The 22753-nt window shown below is 45.4% G+C and overlaps 1 protein-coding gene across 1 annotated transcript; it reads left to right on the top strand.

Moving 5' to 3' along the window:
- The first annotated feature begins 2640 nt into the window (after positions 1-2640).
- PEX6 (peroxisomal biogenesis factor 6) lies at positions 2641-21871 on the top strand. The gene is made up of 17 exons (XM_083432999.1): positions 2641-3552; positions 5448-5611; positions 6817-6900; positions 7326-7428; positions 7915-8051; positions 8644-8755; positions 9738-9946; positions 11735-11927; positions 12669-12745; positions 13627-13759; positions 15106-15311; positions 15395-15456; positions 15709-15817; positions 17375-17491; positions 18431-18508; positions 20201-20340; positions 21353-21871. Exons 1-17 carry the CDS (start codon positions 2656-2658, stop codon positions 21484-21486), a joined length of 2955 nt encoding a protein of 984 aa, XP_083289125.1. The 5' UTR covers positions 2641-2655; the 3' UTR covers positions 21487-21871.
- The last annotated feature ends 882 nt before the right edge of the window (positions 21872-22753 follow it).

Raw genomic sequence — 22753 nt, 5'->3', positions numbered from 1 at the left:
GGGGAAACCCAGCCAGAAGGGTGGGGTATAAATAACATCATCATTATTTGTTATTATTAATCTGTTGCAGCCTCAGTCCCCACCTCTTCTGCAGCTGCCTGTCCTACACCTGCAGTGCTTTCTGCCTCTTCTTCCTCTCTCTCACTCAAGCCTGTTGCTTGTTCAGCATCCAACCATTCTGCCCTACCCGTCATCCTATGACCTGTCTTATTGCCCCACAACCACTCCCTTGGTTCTGAGCCTTCCTCTGCTGCTGAAGAAGAAGAAGAAGAAGAGGAGTTTGGATTTAATATCCCGCTTTATCACTACCCGAAGGAGTCTCAAAGCAGCTAACATTCTCCTTTTCCTTCCTCCCCCACAACAAACACTCTGTGAGGTGAGTGAGGCTGAGAAACTTCAGAGAAGTGTGACTAGCTCAAGGTCACTCAGCAGCTGCATGTGGAGGAGCAGAGACGCAAACCCGGTTCCCCAGATTACAAGACTCTTAACCACTGCACCACACTGGCTCCCAGTGCTGAGGCTTCTCTGGTTCTCCCAACACCCCTAGAGCCCATTTTGGGGGATGCAGGAGGAAGAGAAGAGGGAAAGCCCTGTTGTGCGAGTGGAAGTCCTTCTGCATGGCCTCCATTGACGAGGCTCTTTAAGGGAATCCCACCCTTTGGTTTTAGTAGATATTTAAAGGAGGTTTTAGATCGGGGGATTCAACCTGATGTGTCATCCCAGGATGGTGTCTGTGTCATAATTTAGTCACGTTTATTTGCTAAAAACCCACGGTCAACACAAAAATATGGGCATAATCAACCTGAGAGAGACATATAAGTACAGGTGATCCCCAGCACATTTTACCCCATTTTGTAAGCTACATTTTAGTCTGATCTGATTGGTTAAGAAACTTTACATATGTTACTGTATGTGTATCAATCAGCTAGTGTACCTGAAGGAGCTACCCCACCCCCATTGTTTAGCCTGGACACTGAGGTCCAGCTCAGTGGCCTCCTGGTGGTTCCCTCACTGTGAGAACTGAAGTTACAGAGAACTAGGCAGAGGGCCCTCTCAGCAGTTGCACCTACCCTGTGGAATGCCCTCCCACCAGATGTCAAAGAGATAAAGCAATTATATGACTTTTTGCAGACATCTGAAGGCAGCCCTGTTTTGAGAAGCTTTTAATTTTGTTGTGCCCTTTCATATTTTGTTGGAAGTCACCCAGAGTGGCTGGGGCAACCTGGTCAGATGGGTGGGTTACAATAAATACCTACTGTATCATCATTTCCTACTGTCCGATAAAGAAACAAGAATCTCTTTCAAAAACCTATCCCAATAACTGCAGAAAACTCTTACAGTGTTATTGGGGGGGAAAACCTTTGGAGAAGGAGGTGTTGTGGAGTGTGGGGCATACCGGACTAAGGTAAGTTTAGTCCATTATCATTTAAAACAGGATCAAGTTAAGTATATGTAACAATATTTATAAATTAAAAATAAAACTCTGGAAAGAAGATGCCAAGTGCTGCTCCCCGCTGTAAATTTGTTGTTGTTGTTTAGTCGTGTCCGACTCTTCGTGACCCCATGGACCAGAGCACGCCAGTCTTCCACTGCCTCCCGCAGTTTGGTCAAACTCATGCTGGTAGCGTCGAGAACGCTGTCCAACCATCTCCTCCTCTGTCGTCCCCTTTTCCTTGTGCCCTCCATCTTTCCCAACATCAGGGTCTTTTCCAGGGAGTCTTCTCTTCTCATGAGGTGGCCAAAGTATTGGAGCCTCAGCTTCACGATCTGTCCTTCCAGTGAGCACTCAGGGCTGATTTCCTTAAGAAAGGATAGGTTTGATCTTTTTGCAGTCCGTGGGACTCTCAAGAGTCTCCTCCAGCACCATAATTCAAAAGCATCAATTCTTTGGCGATCAGCCTTCTTTATGGTCCAGCTCTCACTTCCATACCCCAATCTATAAATACCAGTCTAGCGCTACTGAAAAGCCACCAACTTCTTAACAAAAAACCTTAAACAAGAATTTCCTCTTGTTGCATAGAATGCACTTTTCTCTTCTACACTGAGTGAACGGGTGACCCTTTTAATTCCAAGGGCTACATTCTCGCATGAGCAACTTCCTGGAGGCTGCACACCAGTGGTGAGCAAGACCAGAGGCAAAAGTGGGCAGATCAATGGATGGGGTTTTTCCCTTTCTACAACGGGCCACGTCCCAAGCACACAAGTGTCAGGTTTCTACATGCCCTCTCTGCCCATCCAAGCAAGCAAACAGTAATTAGCATGGTTCTAGGGTGCCTTGCAAACAGCCAAAGCCACTTGAGGAGGGTCTAGAGCAGGACCTGTGGCTTAGGAAGAGGACATGACCTAGGAAGAACCCCTAAACCCCCTTTTCTTTGCATGGTGGCTGTGCCACGGTCGGGAGGCAGAAATGCTTCCGAGCGACAGCTGCTGGAAACTGCGGAAAGGGAAGAGCGCTCTTCTGCGTCCGCCGTGAGCCCACCCCTGCCAGCGGCGCCACTCTAACCGCTCGTATCTCTAGTTATCCGCACGTCTACTTTCTCATTGGGCGTTTTCCAAACTCGGGCCGGAAGTGCCCGTGAAGGGGCGTTCCTTCCTGCGCCTTCTCTCTGTGGTTCTCCCGGGAAGCTTCCTCCCCGCCGCTCTGAGGGCCTCTCTATGGCGGTGGCGGTGCTGCGCAGCCTGGGCGACGCCGTCCCGCAGGACTTGCCCGCGGCCGCGGGGCTGCTGGTGGCCCCTGCCGACGGGCAATGGGCCTCGGTGGCGGCCGCGGCGGGTGGCCCTCTGGTGCTGGCCGTCCGCCCGGCGGGGTCTGAGGCGCAGCCGGTGCTGCTGTGCGCGGCGCTGCTGGAGGCCGAGGCGGCCTCGGGGCCGGAGCTGTGGCTGGGCCGGGCCTTCCTGAGGCAGCTGGGCCTGGCGGCGGGGAGCCGCGTGCGGGTCTGGCCCGTGAGGAGGCCGCCGTTGCTAGGCTGGGTGTTGCTAGGGGCGGCAGGGGCGGGGCGGGCTTCGCGCCCCGCCGCCGCCTCGGGCTCCAGCGTCCTGGTGCGGCGCGGGGAGACGCTGCCGGGCTCGGGGCTGCTGGTGCTGGAGGCCCGGCCGGCCCTGCAAGGGCTGCTGGGCGCCGGCACACGCTTGGCCGTGACTGAACTGAAGGGCGGCGGCGGCGGCGGGGAGAGCCGGGAGCGGAGCGGGGAGCCGCCGCCGCTGGTGTCTGCGTGGGCGCACGGCGGGGAGCGGCTGGTGAAGGCGGAGCGGGGCCACGCAGGCCTGTGGGGAGGCGAGGCCGGCGAGACCCTGTGGGTGACCCGCCACGGCCTGCGCAGCCTGGGCCTTTTCCACGGGGAGTGGGTGTCCGTGTCGAGGCCGGAAGGCGGCTCCCGCCACTTGGCCACCGTGCGAGCTCTCGACCCCCGGTGGTACTTCTCCCTCGCCGAGGACAGGCGACGCCGGGCCGCCGAGGAGGACGCCTTTCCGCACGAGAGGGCGCTACTCCCCGCCACCTTGGCCTTCAACCTGTCCTGCGACCCTCTGGAAGGGGCGCTGCTTAAAATCCAGGTGGGTGGCACCTGTGCGGAACTAGGCGCCCAGCTGGGAAAACAGGTGCTGAGCGTGGGAAGCTGCCTAGCACCATGTAAGGCAGCTTTCAAACAACCACGGTTCTCCCTGCTGGGACTGGGAAGAAGAGAAGAGGAGGAGTTTGGATTTGATATCCCGCTTTATCACTACCCTAAGGAGTCTCAAAGCAGCTAACAATCTCCTTTCCCTTCCTCCCCCACACCAAACACTCTGTGAGGTGAGTGGGGCTGAGAGACTTCAGAGAAGTGTGACTAGCCCAAGGTCACCAAGCAGCTGGGTGCGACTCCCAGATGTTTCAGCAGGCAAAACTACCGGCTACAGACTTTTTACCAAACGTATGCCCACCTCACATATCTGGGAACTGAATGCAAGACCTCCTGTCTGGAGGGAGAATAACGCCCGTAAATATGGCCAATGCCACCCCCACCCCACCCCCGCAAGGGTAAAGTTATCTTATCCCCTTTGGTGTGGCTTGTTTGGTATGTGGAAATTGGACCAGTAGCAGGATGGGGCTTGTCTTCAATAGAGTTGTGGTTATATAAGGAAAAAGTGTGGTTGGTTATCTTTGTGTCAAATGCCATAGAGCAAGAAGAGGTACGGTAGTTGCCACATCAGGATTACAGCAGTAGTGTAGGTCTATAGCATCTGCAAAGAGTCTTTAGTTATCTGTGGAGCCTAGCCTATATTGTAAAAGATGCATAGCTGTCAACTTCTCCCTTTTCTTGCGAGGAATCCTATTTGGAATAAGGGTATTTCCCTTAAATAAAGGAAAACTTGACAGCTATGAAAAGATGTGCTTAGCAGAAAGACTCCTTAAAGCATAGCATGCTAACTTATAAGCTAGTTAGGGCTCAGTAGGGTCTTAGCTTCAGCATTGGGGTGGGTTGAGGGAAGCTGCAGGACTTTGCACTGTTGTTAACAGCCATGCGGATTAAAAGTGAAAGGCAAGATCATGAGTTTGTCATGACAGCATGCACAAATTGTTGTGAAGATGTCGTGGTGGACTTTGGTTCTGCAGTTAGAGATGAACTGAGAGTCTCTAAAGTGGAAGTTTGGGAACTTCTGAAGTGCAGCATGGGGAGGATCTCTATCTGTATACAATTTTAAAAATCTTGTGTGATTATGCCAGTGTATAGACCCAAAGGTAGCAGGCATGTGACTGCTTGGGTAAAGTTAGTTCTGTATTCAGGATTGCATAACAAACCCTCATCTTTATCTCCTTTCCACTTTTATGAACATCATTGAGCTTTATCTTGCATTTAGATATGGTGTTTCCCCTTCAGATACGTCATTCCTTTCTTACTTGATTTATACCTTGAAAATTTCACCCTTAACTCCGGGATGGAATGTTTCTGGAAAAACTACCACCCCCTAGTTGTATATTCAGAATTACCAACAGAGATTGGAGCTCCTGTTCCATACGCAGATATGTACTGAATGAAAGAAAACATCTGCCACTGATTTAGTCTAGTGTCAAAGAAGCAATCTTGCTGTGTGGCACTTTAAAAATTAACAAACTTATTGTGGCATAAGACTGGAGTAAACACGTATTAAGCATTATCAGAAAAATGGCAGGTATAGATACTCTCATTTGTAAGGCAGGGGGTGAAAATGTAGGCAGTGAAGTTAGCGGGGAATGAAATGGAGCAATTACAGACTGTAACGATGTTAAAGTGGGGATAATGAAATTAAAAGGTTTAAAACACCTTTGTGACTGGAAAATTGGGTTTTCTCTAACCTGTTATGGGATGGGGAAAATTAGGCCTGGTACTCAGAGGTTAATGTAGTTAAAAAAGATTGTTCTGTCCTAATCTCCTAGTTGTTAATTTTGTGTAGTGGAATTAAAATGGAATAGGGTTGTTTGTCCTCCGTAGAGATATGGGGAAGCTGCTGGTGCGCAGGAGTTAAAAGGAAGTCGGTCCTTGCTATCTGTGCCACCCTTTGCCAAGGAGCTACACATAGAGATTGTGTCCTCACCAGCCTACAGCATCACAGGAGTATATGACCAAATTCTCTACCAACACTTTCAAACTCCCAGGTTAGCGTTTCAGTAAAGACAATAACTTAACCTCTGCATCCCTCTTTATGAGATCAAGGGATAATCTTGTTACTGTGCTTCTTACTTACTGCACGAGCACACAGTTAGCAGGACATGGGCTTGTTGCCCATGTGTCACATTAGAGAAGCTTGCTTAGGCATTTTAAACATTTATAAGTGGACAAGTAAAATATTGATTCTGGAAATATTTAGAATATCTGTCTTAAATCAGTGAAATATATTGGTTGTGCCAGTTGAGAGAACTAAAACTTTTGCAGTAGCATTGTAATCTTAAGCCTGTCTTTGTGGGGTCTGTATGCCAAGTACATTTCACAGTCATTTCACAGAATCATAGAATTGTAGAGTTGGAAGGGATCCTGGGGGTCATCTAGTCCAACCCCCTCAACTTTCCTCTCTTTTTCAGTGGCCAGTGGTGCTAATCACAGCTGAGAGTTGTGGTCCAAGATCTGTGCTGAAAGCAGTTTAATGCAAAGTAACTCATAGAACATATTTCCAGTGAAAATTAAGCAAGCTCAGAATCTGATCTCTTTTAAACATGCTTTATAGACACACTCTTTAAAGGAATGGCCTTGGGAGAATGAAATGTGATGTTGGGCCAAATTATCAGCTATTAGTTCAGTGTTAATTTTAGTTTTCTTTATTCATTGAATCTAATGAGAGTTTATAGTTTTACTGTAATATTTTACAGTTTTTTAAATGTATTATTTTATTGTGAATTGGTTTGTAAGACAATTGTCCTAAAAAGCAGTATAGCTGTCTTTATAAACAAAAATAATATAAGTAACAAATGCTATCTTAAGGTTACATCGCCCCAGTATGTTTCATCCCCCCTCACTTTTTCTGTATGCTTTGTAACAAATTGATTTAAATATGATTTTAACAGGCAAGTTATATATTACTGTGTTTGTGCAGAAAGGTTTCTCCTTTCTCCTTTTTCACACCAAATGCTGGCAGTACAGTGAAGAGGCCTCTGTTTTTCAGGCATACCAGTTCATTCAGCATTTTCTGTTCAGGACAAAAATTAAAATTGCTAGTTAGGCCACATACCTGCTGCAGGATATTAAACACTTGAAATATTTCTGATGGCCTCCCTTGCTTCTTTTCAGACCACTGCATTGTCACACAGATTTTTCTCCCTTCCTTTAGTTGAATAACACTTGTATCACCATGACTGTTTTGTTGCAGGCTAGTCCAGGAGGAAGATATTCTGTGTATTCCAACAGTTGGGCATCCTGAATTCTTAGAAGGAAATTCAGATAAGTTCACTAGGTATGTTTTCCATTTTGTTAAAGCTAACTGATCTGTCATTTTGCAGTTATTAATCTGCTTACTAAAAAATCTGATTGAATTAGCCTCTACTGGTTTGGGTTAAATGCCTATGGAGAGCTGTCCTGGAAAATCAGAAGCTTGTTTACCCTGGATTGATGGTACCATTATTATAGTCTTGCAGATTGTGGCTTTATACCTAAGGAAGTCCTTTGATGTTAGGGGCTGTTCTTTAATTTCAGAAAATGGTAAATGCTGGAGCTTTTGGAGAAAAATAGCAATTGAGGAAAAAATCCATAGAACTATCTAAAGCTTATGCTTTTGCAAAGTATATTTTTTCATATAAATACTCCAGTTATTTTCTATTGATTCCTCCTTTAACCAATGCATTTGGTACTGGAATTTTAGCCTGTTTGCTCTTCATTCAGATGGCCAGACCTCTACTTCAAGGTAAAAAAGATAGTAGCAGCAGACGAAAAAGAGCAGAGCCTGGGGTACCTGGCTGACACCCAGAACACGTCTTTATTTCTGGTAAGGTTTAAAAAGTGTTTTAGGTAAATAGCATATTCTAGTGCTGACATCAGAGCTCTTGAGTATAATAAATATAAAAATATAAATAATGGTTAGGGCGTTATATACAAAATTCAGAGAGATGTAATGTTGAAGTGGAACACGTTTCTCCCAACTTTTGAGCACCTCTTTGTTTTCCTTAGCTGCAAAACAGGAAAAAAAAAATCTATTCTATTAAAATGTGGTAGGACTTCCAGGGACCTGATCAGTCATTTAAATAGCCACCTTTGCTCTAAAGCAGTGATGGCCAAACTTGGCCCTCCAGCTGTTCTGGGATTACAGTTCCCATAATCCCTAACCACTGGTACTGTTAACTAGGAATGATGGGAGTTGTAGTCCCAAAACAGCTGGAGGGCCAAGTTTGGCCATCACTGCTCTAAAGGGTGTTTGAGTGATTTGAGAAGACATATTCATATCAGGTAATTTTCAGTTCCCTTTTTTTTGTAGGTTGGTTCAACAAACAGTGCTGTCCCATCTTTCCCGTCTCAACATGCTCATGGGTTTTGGAATAGTTTATCTCCTGCTGGACTCTGCAACATAGTGAAACAGCTTTGTGATATTCTTGGGCCACACTTACACAGTAGGTAAGTCAGCTGACTCGACCTAATTCTACCACACAATACATTGCTGCAGGTAGCTTTGGGGGCTGGGTCTGTGCTGCATGTAGCTGTTGCCATTTACTGATAGGTTTTGGGAATTCTGTATTATTACTTTGGTTATGGGGTGTTAGGATTTTTCTGGTTCTGGACCATGCCACATTTAAGTGTTGTTCATTCATGGTGCTCCTGTGACAGTGGAGCCTGAAATCAATTTCTCATTGAGCCTTTGGGGCCTCACATTGTGAGTTTACAACAACAACTTAATTTTATTTTTTATACCCCACCCAGCTAGCTGTGTTTCCCCAGCCACTCTGAGCTGCTTACAGCATATATTGAAACATAACAAAGCATCAAACATTAAAAACTCCTCGGTACAAGGCTGCCTTCAGATGTCTTCTAAAAGTTGTATAGTTCTCCTTGACATCTGAAGGGAGGGTGTTCCACAGGGAGGGTGCCACTACTGAGAAGGCCTTCTGCCTGGTTCCCTGTTTGTTTATGTGGTTATGCTGCAGTCTCCCTCTTTTGCTTTCTTCTTTTGTAATACTAATTAATGAAGTTGCTGGTTTTTGTGTTCTAGGGGGAATCTACTAAATGGAGCTGGAAGCATTCTTCTTTCAGGACCCAGTGGTGTGGGGAAACTGACAGTTGTCAGAGCTGCCTGTAGCCGCCTCAATCTCCATTTGTTCAAGGTAGTTTGTCTGAGCCTTCCATTTGCTTTTTTATGTCATTTAACATCTGGAAAATGGCCTTGAAAGAATACAGTGCTACTTAAAAATAGCAATGTTCTCTTTTTGCTTTTGTGACCCCCAAATTGCCACTCGGGCACAGTGGAGAAAAGTGGTTTCTCCATAGAGAACTTCTGGCATTGCATATTCCTTCTTCACCCTGCATCTATCCTCTTTCCTTCTTAGCTGAGGGTGAATTGTATTTGTCTCTTGCCCCTTGCAACTTGGGCATCTTACCTGAATGCAGAGTGCTGCTGCTGATGGGAGTGCTTACAAGGAATAATAGGGGTTTTATAATTTCCTTATAAAGGATATTTCTTTTTAAATTAATGCATCTCTGAAATAAGAGGCAGTTTTGGACTTCTGGGTCTTCTTCCAAAACTCCCACCTTCAGAGGATCAGGATATGTTTATCCACCAATTGATGACACCGCACTGTAGCTCTGTGCTGCTTCCACTGCTTTTCCATTTATTTGAAATCTTGCTTTAGCATAGTGAAAACACCAGCACACTGTTTCTATAGCCCTAAAAAATTGAAATTACCGCTATCTGTAATATTGTTCTTCAACTGCTGGGTTGTATCAGTTGAGAGGCCACCAAATTGTATTTGTCTTTACTGTTTGTGGAAGTTATATACCAATCATAAGAAAGCAACAATCTGAAAGTGGTAAGAGGGGAGGAAGCCTGATGCAGGTTTTCTTTCCCATATAGGATAGTCTGCACTTGCTAAAATTCTCCCACCCTCACACCTGTTAAAGATGTCTACAGGCAAACGGTGGGCATGTACAGTTGTAAAAGAGGTTATTGTATGCTTGTAGGTTAAAAATGTGTCCAAGAAATAAACTAGTCTAGATCAGCAGAACCTGCAGCCAGTTCCCCTGCGTGTATTCTTCAGATATTTTTGCAGTGCTGTCCTCAACATATCTTTGTCCCCTGGCTTCCTGTAGGTGGATTGTGTTAGTTTGTGTGGTGACACCAGTGGATCCACAGAAGCAAAACTGCATGCTGCGTTCTCACAGGCTGAGGTCTATAGCCCTTGTGTCCTGCTAATGAAAGATATAGAGCTGCTGGGAAGAGATCGTGATGGACTTGGGGAGGACTCCCGAGTAATTCTTGCATTGCGACACCTTCTCCTGGACAGAGAGGCAAGTACTAGGTATGGATCGTCACACTAGGATTTTCTGGTGTTTTGTTTCTGAAGGATGGCTATTACTATGGTGTGCCTGTTTCTACAACCTAGCAGTTACCATAATTCTCGCTCCAAAACACGCACTTTTTTGCTCCTAGAAAGTAAGGGGAAATGCCTGTGCGTGTTACGGAGCGAATGCACTCGACCGGAGCCATGGCTGCCGTCAGTCAAGCAAAGCGGGAGCCGCTTGCAGGGCTTTGCACGGCTCTAGCTTTGCTTGCTTTACAGCCAGGAGGAGGGGGAGGAGCCAAGGAGGAGGGAGGGAAGGAGAGCCGTGGCAGCAAAGCGGGCAGCAGCCGCTTACACGGGAGGAGGGACAGATGGGAGCCATAGCGAGCTGGAAAAAACGCCGCTTAGCCAGCAACAGCTGCTGCAGCCTCAGCTAGCAAAGGTCCGTGCGCTCTCTAAACGGAGCAATGAGGCTGCAGAGGGACGGCAGGGCACAGGAGGGCTCTGAGCCACAAGCGCAGTGAAAAACCAGTAAAAAAGTTTTTAAAAAGGCTGCTGGGGACAGGAGGGCACGGGATGAGGGAGAGGGGGAAATTACGATTCTCCCAGCGTCTCAGCTGATCCGCTGAGCAGGACTTGGGCCATTAGCTGTGTAAAGCAGCAAAGAAGGAGAGAAGGAGCAAAGCGGGAGAGGAAAGGAGCTGCTTACACTGCTGTAAGTGGCTGTTGTCCGGTTGGCTCCTTTAAAGCAACAGTGCTCTTTCCCTCCCCCCTCCCCGCTCAGCTCGCCGAAAAGCTCCTTTTCCACACACCCCACGCGAGCTCCTTCTCCCCTCAAACCCCTCTCCTGCATTATTAGCTGCAACCTTCTCCACACACCCCACGCGTGTTCCTTCTCCCCTTAAACCCCTCTCCTGCATCATTAGCAGCATCCTTCTCCACCCACCCTACGCGTGTTCCTTCTCCCCTTAAACCCCTCTCCTGCATCATTAGCAGCATCCTTCTCCACCCACCCTACGCGTGTTCCTTCTCCCCTTAAACCCCTCTCCTGCATTATTAGCCGCATCCTCCCCTTAAACCCCTCTTCTGCATTATTAGTAGCATCCTTCTCCACACACCCCACGCATGTTCCTTCTTCCCTTAAACCCCTCTTCTGCATTATTAGCAGCATCCTTCTCCACACACCCCACGCGTGCTCCTTCTCCCTTGAATGCTTTTCCTTCCCTCCCCACTTAAAACTGGTTACAAAGCACGGATCCACATGGATCCTCAGGATTTTTGCACTGGGTCACCCCAAGTTCACCATCAGATCACATAGCATATCCATGGCTACAGCCTGCACCAAAAAACACACACGCACTCACTGTTTCATGGGGCTGCAATGGCGCAAAAATGTGGTTACAAAGCATGGATCCTCAGGATTTTTGCATTGGGCTACCCCAAACTCACCGTCAGATCACGTCTGTGGCCACAGCATGAACCACAAAAATCATACATCCACTGTTTCGTTTAGAATATTTTTTTCTTGTTTTCCTCCTCTAAAAGCTACGTGCGTGTTATGGTCAGGTGCGTGTTATAGAGCGAAAAATACGGTAATTGAATAGTTCTTCTCTGGCTGTGTGATATTGAAATTTTGGATCACTGCTCTAAAAAACACACGGTGTATTATCAATATAGAGTGGGGCCTTCTTTATATTCTAACTGCGATTTTCACGTAAGCACTTAAGAGGAGCCCTGCTGGATCCAACATTGTGTTCTCAACCCTGGCTGAAGTATTCATGGCTCATCTGTGTGTTTTCTCACTAGTTATCCTGTCCTGGTAGTAGGAACAACAACCAGGCTTGGGAATGTCCCTACGGACTTGCAGACAGCTTTCCTTCATGACCTGAAAATCGAAGCACCGTCTGAGGAGCAGAGGAAGGCCATTCTAAGCATGCTGACAGAGGGCTTGCCTTTGGGAAAAGAAGTGAGCCTGACTAAGCTAGCCCGGCAAAGCGCGGTGAGTTGCATCGCAAACGGTAGGACAGCCTAGTCGATGTTACAAGGGGAGCTTAGTTGCCACAGTGTGTGATTCCTTCTTGTGCTGAAGGATCACCTTGCAGTAGGAAAGAACAACCAAGCCAATGGTCCCTTTTAGCCCAGTGTTGTCTGGCGGCAGCTCTCCATGGTCCCAGACCAGGGCCTCTCACTTCCCTAGCTAGAGACATTGGGAATTGAACCTGGGACCTTCTTATGCAAAGCCAATGCTCTGCCACTGAGCTGCAGCCCTTCCCAGGAATTGCTTCTTTCTTATGCAAGCAGTATGACCCAAATAGGAATGCAGAGTGCTGGATCTCACTACTTTAGGCCCCAAGTCAGAATCCCTGGAAAAGACTTATCAAAAAGAATTATCTACAGTATTCTAAACTGGGAATGTGGTCAAGCTCATGTAGCTATTTGACTTGAGTTCTGGCCTATGGATAGCCAGTATTACACAAATATAGGTATGTTGGTTGCCTTCACTAGGAGGGCTTGGAGGCCCTTGCAAACCAATATAAAACCGCCTGCAGTAGCAATCTCCATTACTTCAGTGGTGTGCTCACATAGCTTGAGGGAATGGGTGCAGGAGGATTTCCCCAGATTTTTCTGTATAGAGAATTAAACCTCTTCATCCTTATCCTTAAGGGGTCTTATTTCAGAATGCTTTCTCTGCTTGCCTTGGGAATTGCTCCACTACTAGCATCTTGTTCCATGTTTACAGGGCTTCGTTCTGGGAGACTTCTGCACTTTGCTTTCCCACAGCAGCCGTGCAGCCTGTGCAAGGATCCAGAATTCAAGGTACTGGAGGAGGCTTTTTGCTGATTTGTAAGCCTTCAGGTGATCGCTGCAAATGTTTTATACGCTTTGGAAGATGAAATTTAGGTTTCCTAACTGTGGATGGGATAAGGGAGGCATGCCGGTTTGTGATCTTCAAGACCTGAGGTGCCAGGAGGGAATAGCGCAAGGAGCAAGTACAAAGAGTCCACCTGCTCCAGTTTGTGTGTGTCCATGGGGTGGTGGCTTAGTAAAATGACTGAAAAGATTTGTCTCTGGAAGCTTACTGTGGCAGCATTTGATAGAGCCCCAGTGACTCTTAAGACTTTTTGGTGAAAAAGGATAGAGAATCCCCACCCCCACAGGAACCTTCTGTTTTTGCACTGTTTCTCTTCCCTGCTTCCAACCATAGTTCCTTCGCCTACTGCCACTTTGGGCAATTTATCAGCTTAAATAGGGCAACTTAAATCCTTTTCACTATACTATCCCTGATGGTATCAGAGCCAGCCAGATTGGGCTGCAAGGCAATGTCAGTGAAGGGGAAATGAAGCTACTTTGCTCTCGCTCTTAAGGCCTGATTGAGCCTTAGTCATCAAAGCTCATCTGAGAGCAATATAGTGTAGAGCGATAACATCCTGCTCAGATGCGCATTTGACTTTGTGCCTGATTTCTCAGTGATTGTTTCCTTTCTGCAGTACAGCAGAACCTGATTGTCAGGGTTCTCAAACACCTTTGTGGTGCAGCTGGTTGGTGTGCCCTGCAAATGATCAAAATTGAGGGCACCTATCTTTGGCACATCAGCACCCAGCTCAGCCCTGTAATTTGGAGACCTGTGGTCCAATTAACTTTTTATTATTATCAAGATTGCAGAAAACAGTTTGCTGTTTCTGTTTCCACTTTGCCAGCTTCCTGGGGGGACTGAGTGAGGAGGAAGAACATGATTTTTGTGCTGCAGGCTTCCCTCTTCTAGCAGAAGATTTTGGTGTTGCACTGGATAAGCTGCATGATGCTCATTCGCAAGCAATAGGAGCTCCAAAGGTATGACTAATAAGAAGCTTGCTTTTAAAAACCCCCACAAACCACCCTCTGAGATCTCATGCAGCTCTCTGCTACCATTAAGTGGAGAATGTCATCATCGCCTCTTGCTCCAATGACTAAATCATACTAACTAGATAGCTCAGTGCTTATGCAATCTTTCATAAATTTTATTCATAAAATTTCAGTCATAATTGCAATCGAGGGTATACATTAGTTTAAAATCAATAGAATACCCAGTCATAAATGTTAAAAAACATAATAAAGAAGTAGGGAAGGAGCAGTGCTTATCAAAGCTTAGACAAAATAATTTAGTAGTAATCTGTAAATTTTCAAGTGTAAAAAATCCAAAACTTCTCTCCTTTCACTAACAATTGCAGGGCCAAATAGAGTCGCCCCCCAGTAGGAAATTCCAGAGAGATGGTGTCTAAAATGTTGGTGTCCTTGGGAAGGAACATTACCACTAGTAGTAGTCCTATTAACTGGGGAAAGCTGTGTAATCATGCAGATCTTACTATATTAAAATACAGGAATCTTCTGCTTCCTTTTCGGACAGGGGTTGTGGAACACATTAATTGGTACTCAACCTTGAACCACTTTAAGGCTCAAGGAAATCCACATAATTCCGTTTTTCATTCTGATATTGTTGGAGCTAATGAATGGGCAACATAAATGAGTCTTGCAAGCCCTCATAACTCAGAAAATCTAATTCTACAACACTGGAAAGGCAGCTCTCTGCCAACAATTATGTACTGTGGACTTGGAACCTTACTGTGTTTTTGATCTTTGAACATGCAACAGTTTGAACATAGACAACAGTTTCCAGATATAGACAAGGACATTTGGTCCATGTACACTGAAATCTATTTTTTGTGATTGTGTCCGTTGTAAAGTAGCAACTTTATGAGCCAGAAAGTGTTTGAAAAATTCCAATAAGAACTGTAAGCCTCCCTCTTCCTCTTCATCCTTTACCTATGATTTGGTGTTATATAAATGAATTAATAATACATTGTCAAGACATGAAATAAGCAGCAGGGCTTCACCTTTTGATATTAAGGTGTAAGTGAGTATGTAAGGGAGAAGAGCTACTAAAGGTAGCTAAAGTGCAGTTAAGAGTGCAACATGGATGATTCCAGATGAGACCATTCTTCACTTGCCCCTTGGAGCAGGAGGAGGATGCTGTGAGAGCGGTGGCAGTCACTGGATGGGGCAGAGGGGAGTGTGGTGGTCTCAAGGGGTTTATGGGACTGTGTCTTAAGAGCACCGTAAGAAGAAAAAAGTGCAAGTCTTGGTTTATGAAATACGGTTGTAGACTTGGCAAGAGTTGCAAGGTTGTCCTGTCTCCGCAGATACCTTCTGTCTTCTGGCAAGATGTTGGTGGGCTCCAGGAAGTGAAGAAGGAGATCTTGGACACCATTCAGCTTCCTCTAGAACACCCAGAGCTACTATCTTTAGGTCTTCGCCGCTCTGGCCTTCTGCTCTATGGCCCTCCCGGAACAGGGAAAACGTTGCTAGCAAAAGCTGTGGCAACTGAATGCACCATGACTTTCCTCAGGTGGGCATTGTGGCAGAAAGGGATAAGGGGAGCCTTGGGGCGCAGAGCTCGGAATAACCAGCCCTGTCTTTTCTCTTTCTCAGTGTGAAGGGCCCGGAGCTCATCAACATGTACGTCGGGCAGAGTGAGGAGAATGTGCGTGAAGGTTAGTGTGGAGCTCCAGTGTGGAGCAGAGGAATGCATTATGCATTATGTATGCTGCTGGTTTTAGCATACTCTGCAAGATGCACATTAATTTCTGAAGAAGTGTGCATGCTAGAGTTGGTTTCTAAGGTGCTACTAGACAATTTTTTAAATTTTTTAATATATTTCTACTGCTTCAGACCAACACGGGTACCTACCTGAACCTATTAATTTCTCTCTCTCTCTCTCTCTCTCTCTTTCTCTCTCATATCAGTGTTTGCCAAAGCCAGGGCAGCTGCTCCCTGCATTATCTTTTTTGATGAACTTGATTCCTTGGCACCCAATCGTGGGCGGAGTGGAGACTCTGGTGGTGTAATGGACCGGTGAGTGCCACTTGTCAGCTGCTGTTAAGGAATGCTGAAGCGTAAGGATCCTGCTGTGGCAAACTCCATGCAAACTCTTGATTTTTTTTCCCTTTATCCATGCTTGGTATAATGATCCAGGCAGGCTGGAAGTATCTGCATGAGTTCCATAAAAACTGGACTCCCACTGTCAAATGTATAAACACTAAAAAGGCTGGGGTGCCCCACTCCCTGATGGCACACAAGTTGTCTTTGGTCCCTGAACCTTAGCTTTGATGATCCTATTTTTTTCTGCATCGGGGCTTAGTTCTAGAAGATAGAAAGAGTGAAAATATTTTTTATCGGAAATCTTAATATCCCACTGTTCTATGTGGGATATTCAAGGCATTCAAGGCAGCTGCTAATGTTAATGCAGCAATCTTTTTGTATTTTGATGTAATAGAACAAAAAGCAGATCCTGCAACCAAGGTTAAGTTCAACAAAATGTCTCTCTCTCTCTCTATATATATATATATGTAAAGCACTAGCAAAATATAACTGCATCTCTGGATCCCAGCTAAAAACTGCCTTCACAGGCATACCAACTGCCCTGGGTATTTGATGCCTAATACCTGCCTAGGCATTTGGTGCTTCAAAGCTTGCACTAGCTGCCCTTATGCTATCGGGCCAAGTTTTTATATTGATATGGAAGGCCCTCAACAACTGGTGTCCAGGATACCATGAGCACCACCTGATTCCTTCTATCCCTGCCCAGTCTGTCCCCATGACTTAGATGCATGGCTCATACCTGCCAGGTGCCAGGTGCTCTGTATTGTGGGCCCATTTCTGTCAAAACTCACTCTCGGCTGAGATCAGATAGATTTCCTCCCAGTTGAACTTTTGGCAATTGGTGCAGACCTTTTTTATATCTGCTTGCATTTAAGTTTTCTTATTTTTGATAGTTAATTTAAACTGATTTTATCTTTTTATATCTTTTGCAACCTTACTGTACACCACTTAGAGACTACGGTGTTAAGCAGTATATAACACAAAATAATAAAAATCTCCAGTTTGGCTCTAGCACTAACCAAATGTTGGTTTGTTCTGTCACCTGAAGCAGAATATAACTCGGTCATTGAACAAGAAGAATACGGCAATGGTCAGATGAGAAATTTGTAAAGCAGGGTAAATCTTTAAGATTCTTAGAATCGATGTCTGCCTCTTATGAGAAGCGGGACCTTACAGTTCTAGAGAGATATAGGAAGATGCTGGATTTTGCCAATCTTCCAAGACGTGATGCTGTTGCTGTGAGAAGAAAAGTTCTGTTTTTGATTCTTACTTAACTCTGCAAAGTTAGTGACTTGCTTGTACACCCGCTTTGCCCTACCTTGTCTGTTAAGAACTGTTTCGTTCAAGGCAAGTAGTTTTTCTCTCACTGGTGTACAGCAACTAGTACAGTAATACTTTTGAGCTTAGCTTGGTCATACCTATCTGAACCAGTGCTTTGTGTATGTACTGTTTGGAGTAATGAGTTGACTTGCTCAATGGCTGCACTAGGATTTGTGGCATTTAAAAATGTTTTCTTCTTCCCCTTGGTAGAGTGGTCTCTCAGCTACTAGCAGAACTTGATGGACTTCATTCTTCTCGAGATGTCTTCGTTATTGGAGCTACAAACAGACCTGATCTTCTAGATTCAGCATTGCTCCGGCCAGGCAGGTATGATTCTCACTGTTATTGGCTTTACACACACACACACACACACACACACACACAGCACATGTATATACGTGGCACTTTACAAAGAATAGGTATAACAGATCTCTGGCTCTTAAAATCTAAAATATAGACAGGGAAACAAAAGATGTGATTGCTTCATTTGTATGAACCGTGACTTAGTTACAGTAGAGACAAGGACTAAGTTAGATTAGTGTGGTATCCTAACTCCCCACTCCCTCGCTTGTTCCATGTATTTTAAAGCAAGTTAAGTTGTAAAGCACTAAGAGAGGTTGCCTGCCCCTTCTGTTCTGTTTGTGTTGCATTTTTGGCAGACAAATCCTCTGCCCAAAGTGAGGTTTTGAAGTGCTTTCCCATGCAAAATAACAGAAAATTTGTTGCTTCTTCCTTGCCTATTTGGTGCTGGATGCATTCATTTGCTCTAATTTAGCACAATAGTTTTCAAAGGTTTTTCCCCCATAGACCACTTGAAAATTGCTGGAGGTCTTGGCAGACAACTTAATAAAATTTACTAATGTTTTAAAGTACCAACATCATTCTAAAAACAGGTGGAAATCATGGGACACGGCAGGCTACCAAAAAGGGCCCCTTTAACTTTATGGAAAATGAATTAGACTTCCCCCGTGGGCCCTAGGCAAGAGCCCTAGTCAAAATAGCCCCCATCTTCAATGTAGAAGGTATCAGTTAGGCACAGAGCCAGGTCCAAGGCTTTCTTGAAGGTTGCACTTTTTTCGTCTCGTTTCTTTGCACACTGTGAGTGGAGCTACTTGGAGAATGTTTGCTATACTGAATTAAAAGCTCCACAGCCTAACAATAGAGGTCTGTTCTCAGATCTTCTTGGGGTTGTGTGTGTTTTCTGAATAGCATGTATGTATGTTGGACAACTGCACTTTGTCTCTTTATTGTCTGTTTCCCTGGCAGATTTGATAAATTGGTCTATGTGGGTATAAATGAAGATCGAGACTCTCAGCTGCAAGTACTAAATGCTATCACCAGAAAGTGAGTGCCTACCATAAAATAAAAGTAGTGACAAAGGGAAAGCCCTGTGATTCCTAATATTTCATGGCCTTAGTATTCCTTGTATATAGCTGTTCACTCCGCAGGGGAAGAGAGGTCTCTGCAAAGTGGTACCGTATTTTTCGCCCTATAGGACACACTTTTCCCCCTCCAAAAATGAAGGGGAAATGTGTGTGCGTCCTATGGGGCGAATGCAGGCTTTCGCTGAAGCCTGGAGAGCGAGAGGGGTCGGTGCGCACTGACCCCTGTCGCTCTCCAGGCTTCAGGAAGCTAACCGCAAGCCTAGGGAGCCCGGCGGGAACTCCTGCCGGGCTCCCCAGGCTTATGGACAGCAGCCTGCAGCCCGAAACCCGGGGAGCGCAGCAGAGCGCACCCCAGGCTTCAGGCAGCTCTCCGCAAGCCTGGGAAGTCCAGCGGGAGTTCCCGCCGGGCTCCCAAGGCTTGCGGACAGCAGCCTGTTCTGGGGGCTGGGGTCGGGCTTCCCCCGCCCCAGCCCCACACCTGAGGGGGGAATAATTTTTTTTCTTTATTCCCCCCCCCCCAAAAAAAACCCCTAGGTGCGCCCTATAGGGTGAAAAATACGGTACCTCCACTCCTACAAGCAGCTAAGTACAACTGCAACTTGCTGGTTTGCATTCAGAAGATCTTTCACATCATGGGCTGCAAGATTATGAATAAGTGTTGTCCTTGTGCAGTCCCTCCTGCTCTTGAGCATGAGGCTTATTTGGTTGCTTCCCGTCTTAAGCAAACCAATTTACTGTAACAAATGCATGAAGGATAAGGCTATGTTCTACCTGTACTGTTGGAAGCATCATGCCTCTGCATTCCAGTTGCTGGAAATGAAAAGCTGGGAATTAAAAGATGCTGTGTTTAGGTCCTGCTCTGCAAGGCTTTTCATAGGCATTTAGGTGGCCATTGTGAGAATGGGATGGGCCTATTGGCTTGATCCGGCAGGGTTGTCTTATACTCTTTATGGAGTGGTGAATGCAGCAGAACTGCAGTATAGGTTCAAACTGGATAACAGCCTCTGCTGATTTGGGCTTGATAGCTTAGCCCACTGCATCAGCATCTCCTTTTGCTGCTTTTGTTAAAAGAAAAGTAGAGCAGATCACCTTGCGCTATGAAGTTTCTGATCTTAGAAAGCTGTGAATATTAAATTGGCTGCAAATCTTCCCAAGAGAAGTGTGTGCTCTGAATGATAGGTGGACACATTATTGTGAGACCGTTAATTCTCATTTGGTGTTTGCCACATGAGGCCTGGATAGCTCAGTTGGCTAGAGCATGGTGCTGATAATGCCAAGGTTGCAGGTTTGATCCCCATTTGGGACAGCTGCATGTTCCTGAATTGCAGGGAGTCAGACTAGATCAGGATTTCCCAAACTTGGATCTCTAGTTGGTTTTGGACTACAGTTCCCATTATCCCTGACCACTGGTCCTGCTAGCTAGGGATGATGGGAGTTGCAGTCCAAAAACAGCTAGAGATCCCAGTTTGGGAAACCCTGAACTAGATGATCCTCAGAGTGCCTTCCAACTTTACAATTCCATGATTCTATGATCACTCATTTGAACCTGGGATTTTGGGTTATTCCTTTCTGTCCACAGCTCTCAGACGGGCTGCAGTCTAACAACAATCTTTCTTTGCTACAAAGCCTTGGATATATTCTTCCTTGGTAGGTTTAAGCTGGATCCTTCCGTCAGTCTCCTTGGTATCCTTGACAAGTGTCCCATACAGCTAACGGGAGCAGACATATACGCACTGTGCTCAGATGCCATGATGTCTGCTATCAAAAGAAAAGTGGCGTGGATAGAGGAAGGTAAGGAACTGGCATAGCTCAGCTAGATTCAAATCTACTAAGAAAAATGCACAGCAGGCAGTTAAGACAGGATGATGGACAGGTTCTGGAAAGAGAAAAACGTTCTTCATGGGCCATTGTTTCTTTGAATCTAATTCAGTGAACAAGATAACTGAACTCTTTACTGTGTCCATCCATCTCCAGTGATGGGGTAGAAAGGCAGAATACAAATATTTTAAATAAACGTTTGATCAAGTGTTTGGCAAAACTATTACTGCTTTACGTCCTTCTGTTTGGACTTGCATATCAATAAGCAAAGATCAGTTCTAAATAGTGGAGTAGAAAGTCAGATTGGTCTCAAGCCTCTGAGACACTTGGCAGACAGAGGTGTGTGTAATTGAGAGGAATTAGCAGGCATTAACCGGAAGGGTAAAATATTCCTTTGTTCTTGGGCTCCTTTTATGGGAATGATCTATAGAAAAGCTCCTCCTTTTTACAGGCTGTGGTGTAATTTCAGACCTGAGGGTGGAATATATTATTTTCCCTGTGATGCGTCTCTCAGAATTTTCTGTATTGCTGCTACCTGTGCCACCCTTGGGTCTGTTCTTGAGGCATTCTTTGGAAAATAGGTTGAGTTACTTGTGGGGGTCTAATTGTGCTATCTGGATTGGACTGAACTGACTTTGCTTGAGGTGGGAACCTGTTAAACGCATATCTATGAGAGACTGGCATAAGTGGGTCTTGATCCAGCAGTTAGGATTCTGTCGTTTGGTAAAACATTGTGGAAATGAGATGTTGTCCAGTGCAAAGAATCAGTGCACTGTGAAAACTCTTAGGGAGAGTTTTGCACTTTGGAGCACTATTACAGTTGTCCGAGTTTCTCTCTGCACCTGAAAGACTTGTAGAAGTTTTTGCATCTTTCCACTGCTCCCCACCCCATTTTGCATACCCAGGAACAGTTTGTGGGTGTGCAGCGTCTGACATGTCTAAAATGAATAACTTTTTTAGCAACCATTTTGCTCTTTTTCTCCAGGGCTAGACACAGAGACTTCAGACCTAACTCTAACCATGGAGGACTTTGTACAAGCTGCAACAAGGCTGCAGCCGTCTGTTTCCGAACCAGAACTGCTTAGATACAAGCTAATCCAGCAGAGATTTGCTGCTTGATTAAGGATCCAGCAGGACCAGAATGAAAGGGAAACATATGGTTGGAACTGTATAATTCCATGGGATCTGGAAGAAATTTTTGATGTGTTGTTGTCGGTTCTGCTGGAGAAGTGAAAACAGTGGATTCCAATGGCCAGGTGAGTGAGAAAAACTGAAAATGGGATCTAGGCATGGAACTGAGACTATTGGCTGCTTAGCTGGGTAAGAACTCTCTCAAGCTAATCCTCAGGAGTTCTCAGCACCCTTGCTTGTATATGAGAAGTTCAGGTTCCTTGAACACCCAGTGGAAAACCTTTGGATGCTAATATTTGGGAGGTGGTGGTGGTGGTGGTGCAGTGGCTGTGTCTAAGAATGGATAAATAAAAATCCTGTTTCTTTGCCAGAATGACGTAAATGCTCTTTAGTGCCTTTTATGAACTAAGATTTTCGGAGGGAGAAAGAGAAAACCATCAAAGCAGAGCAGAGCTCGCCTTCCTTCCTGCAGGGCACTCTGATGCTTCATGCAATCACATATTTAATTAAGTGTTTTGTAGACCTGGTCTTGTTCCCATGCTGGCTCCTTCACCATTTTGCCAAGTTTATGTAATCTGCCAATATAATATAATCCCATTGGTGTTTACAATTGTAGCAATAAGGTAAAATATTCCCATTTTTTATTGTTGAGGGGGAGAAGAGAGACTGATACCTTTGTACTCTTTGGCTTGCTGGGCTTATCCTACCAGTTCTGCATTTGTTATGGAAGGGGATTCAGATCACCTTTTTCCAGCTATGGAGCAAGGCAGCTCTGACTGGCAGCCTAAAGTCTTGTGTAAAACTGCAGCAAAATGTCCACAAACTTTTATTGCATGCCACAAGAACTCAAAAAAGCAGCTTTTATCATTCTTTTGAATTTCTTTGTCTGGCTGCTCATGTGATTAAACAAGAAATTGCATTCTGAACTATCAAAGATTTCCAGACAGTTTTCCCCACATACAACACACTGTAATCAGCCATCCAGCCCTGAGGTTACCCCTGTTTCCATCATACTGGCAAAACAGTTATGCTGCTAAAAGGCACTTGTCTTGGCTGCTACCTAAGTTTTCAGGAGCTGTATCAGGTCTCACAACAACACCAAAATACACAGTTGATCCTTAACAGAGCATGGCCTCATCCTGGTCCAGATCAAGTAAAATCTCTACCAGTAACTTTTACTACCATAGTTCATTCACTGCCTACACCAACCTGTGAAACTTGTTTTTCTGGCTCTGTTGGCAAGGCAAAATAGAGT

Source organism: Podarcis tiliguerta (assembly GCF_965153285.1).
Source record: "Podarcis tiliguerta genome assembly, chromosome: 3".
In the NCBI taxonomy this organism is placed as follows: domain Eukaryota; kingdom Metazoa; phylum Chordata; class Lepidosauria; order Squamata; family Lacertidae; genus Podarcis; species Podarcis tiliguerta.
Note: the sequence above shows the minus strand (reverse complement) of the source record. Positions and strands in the feature narration are given on the sequence as shown.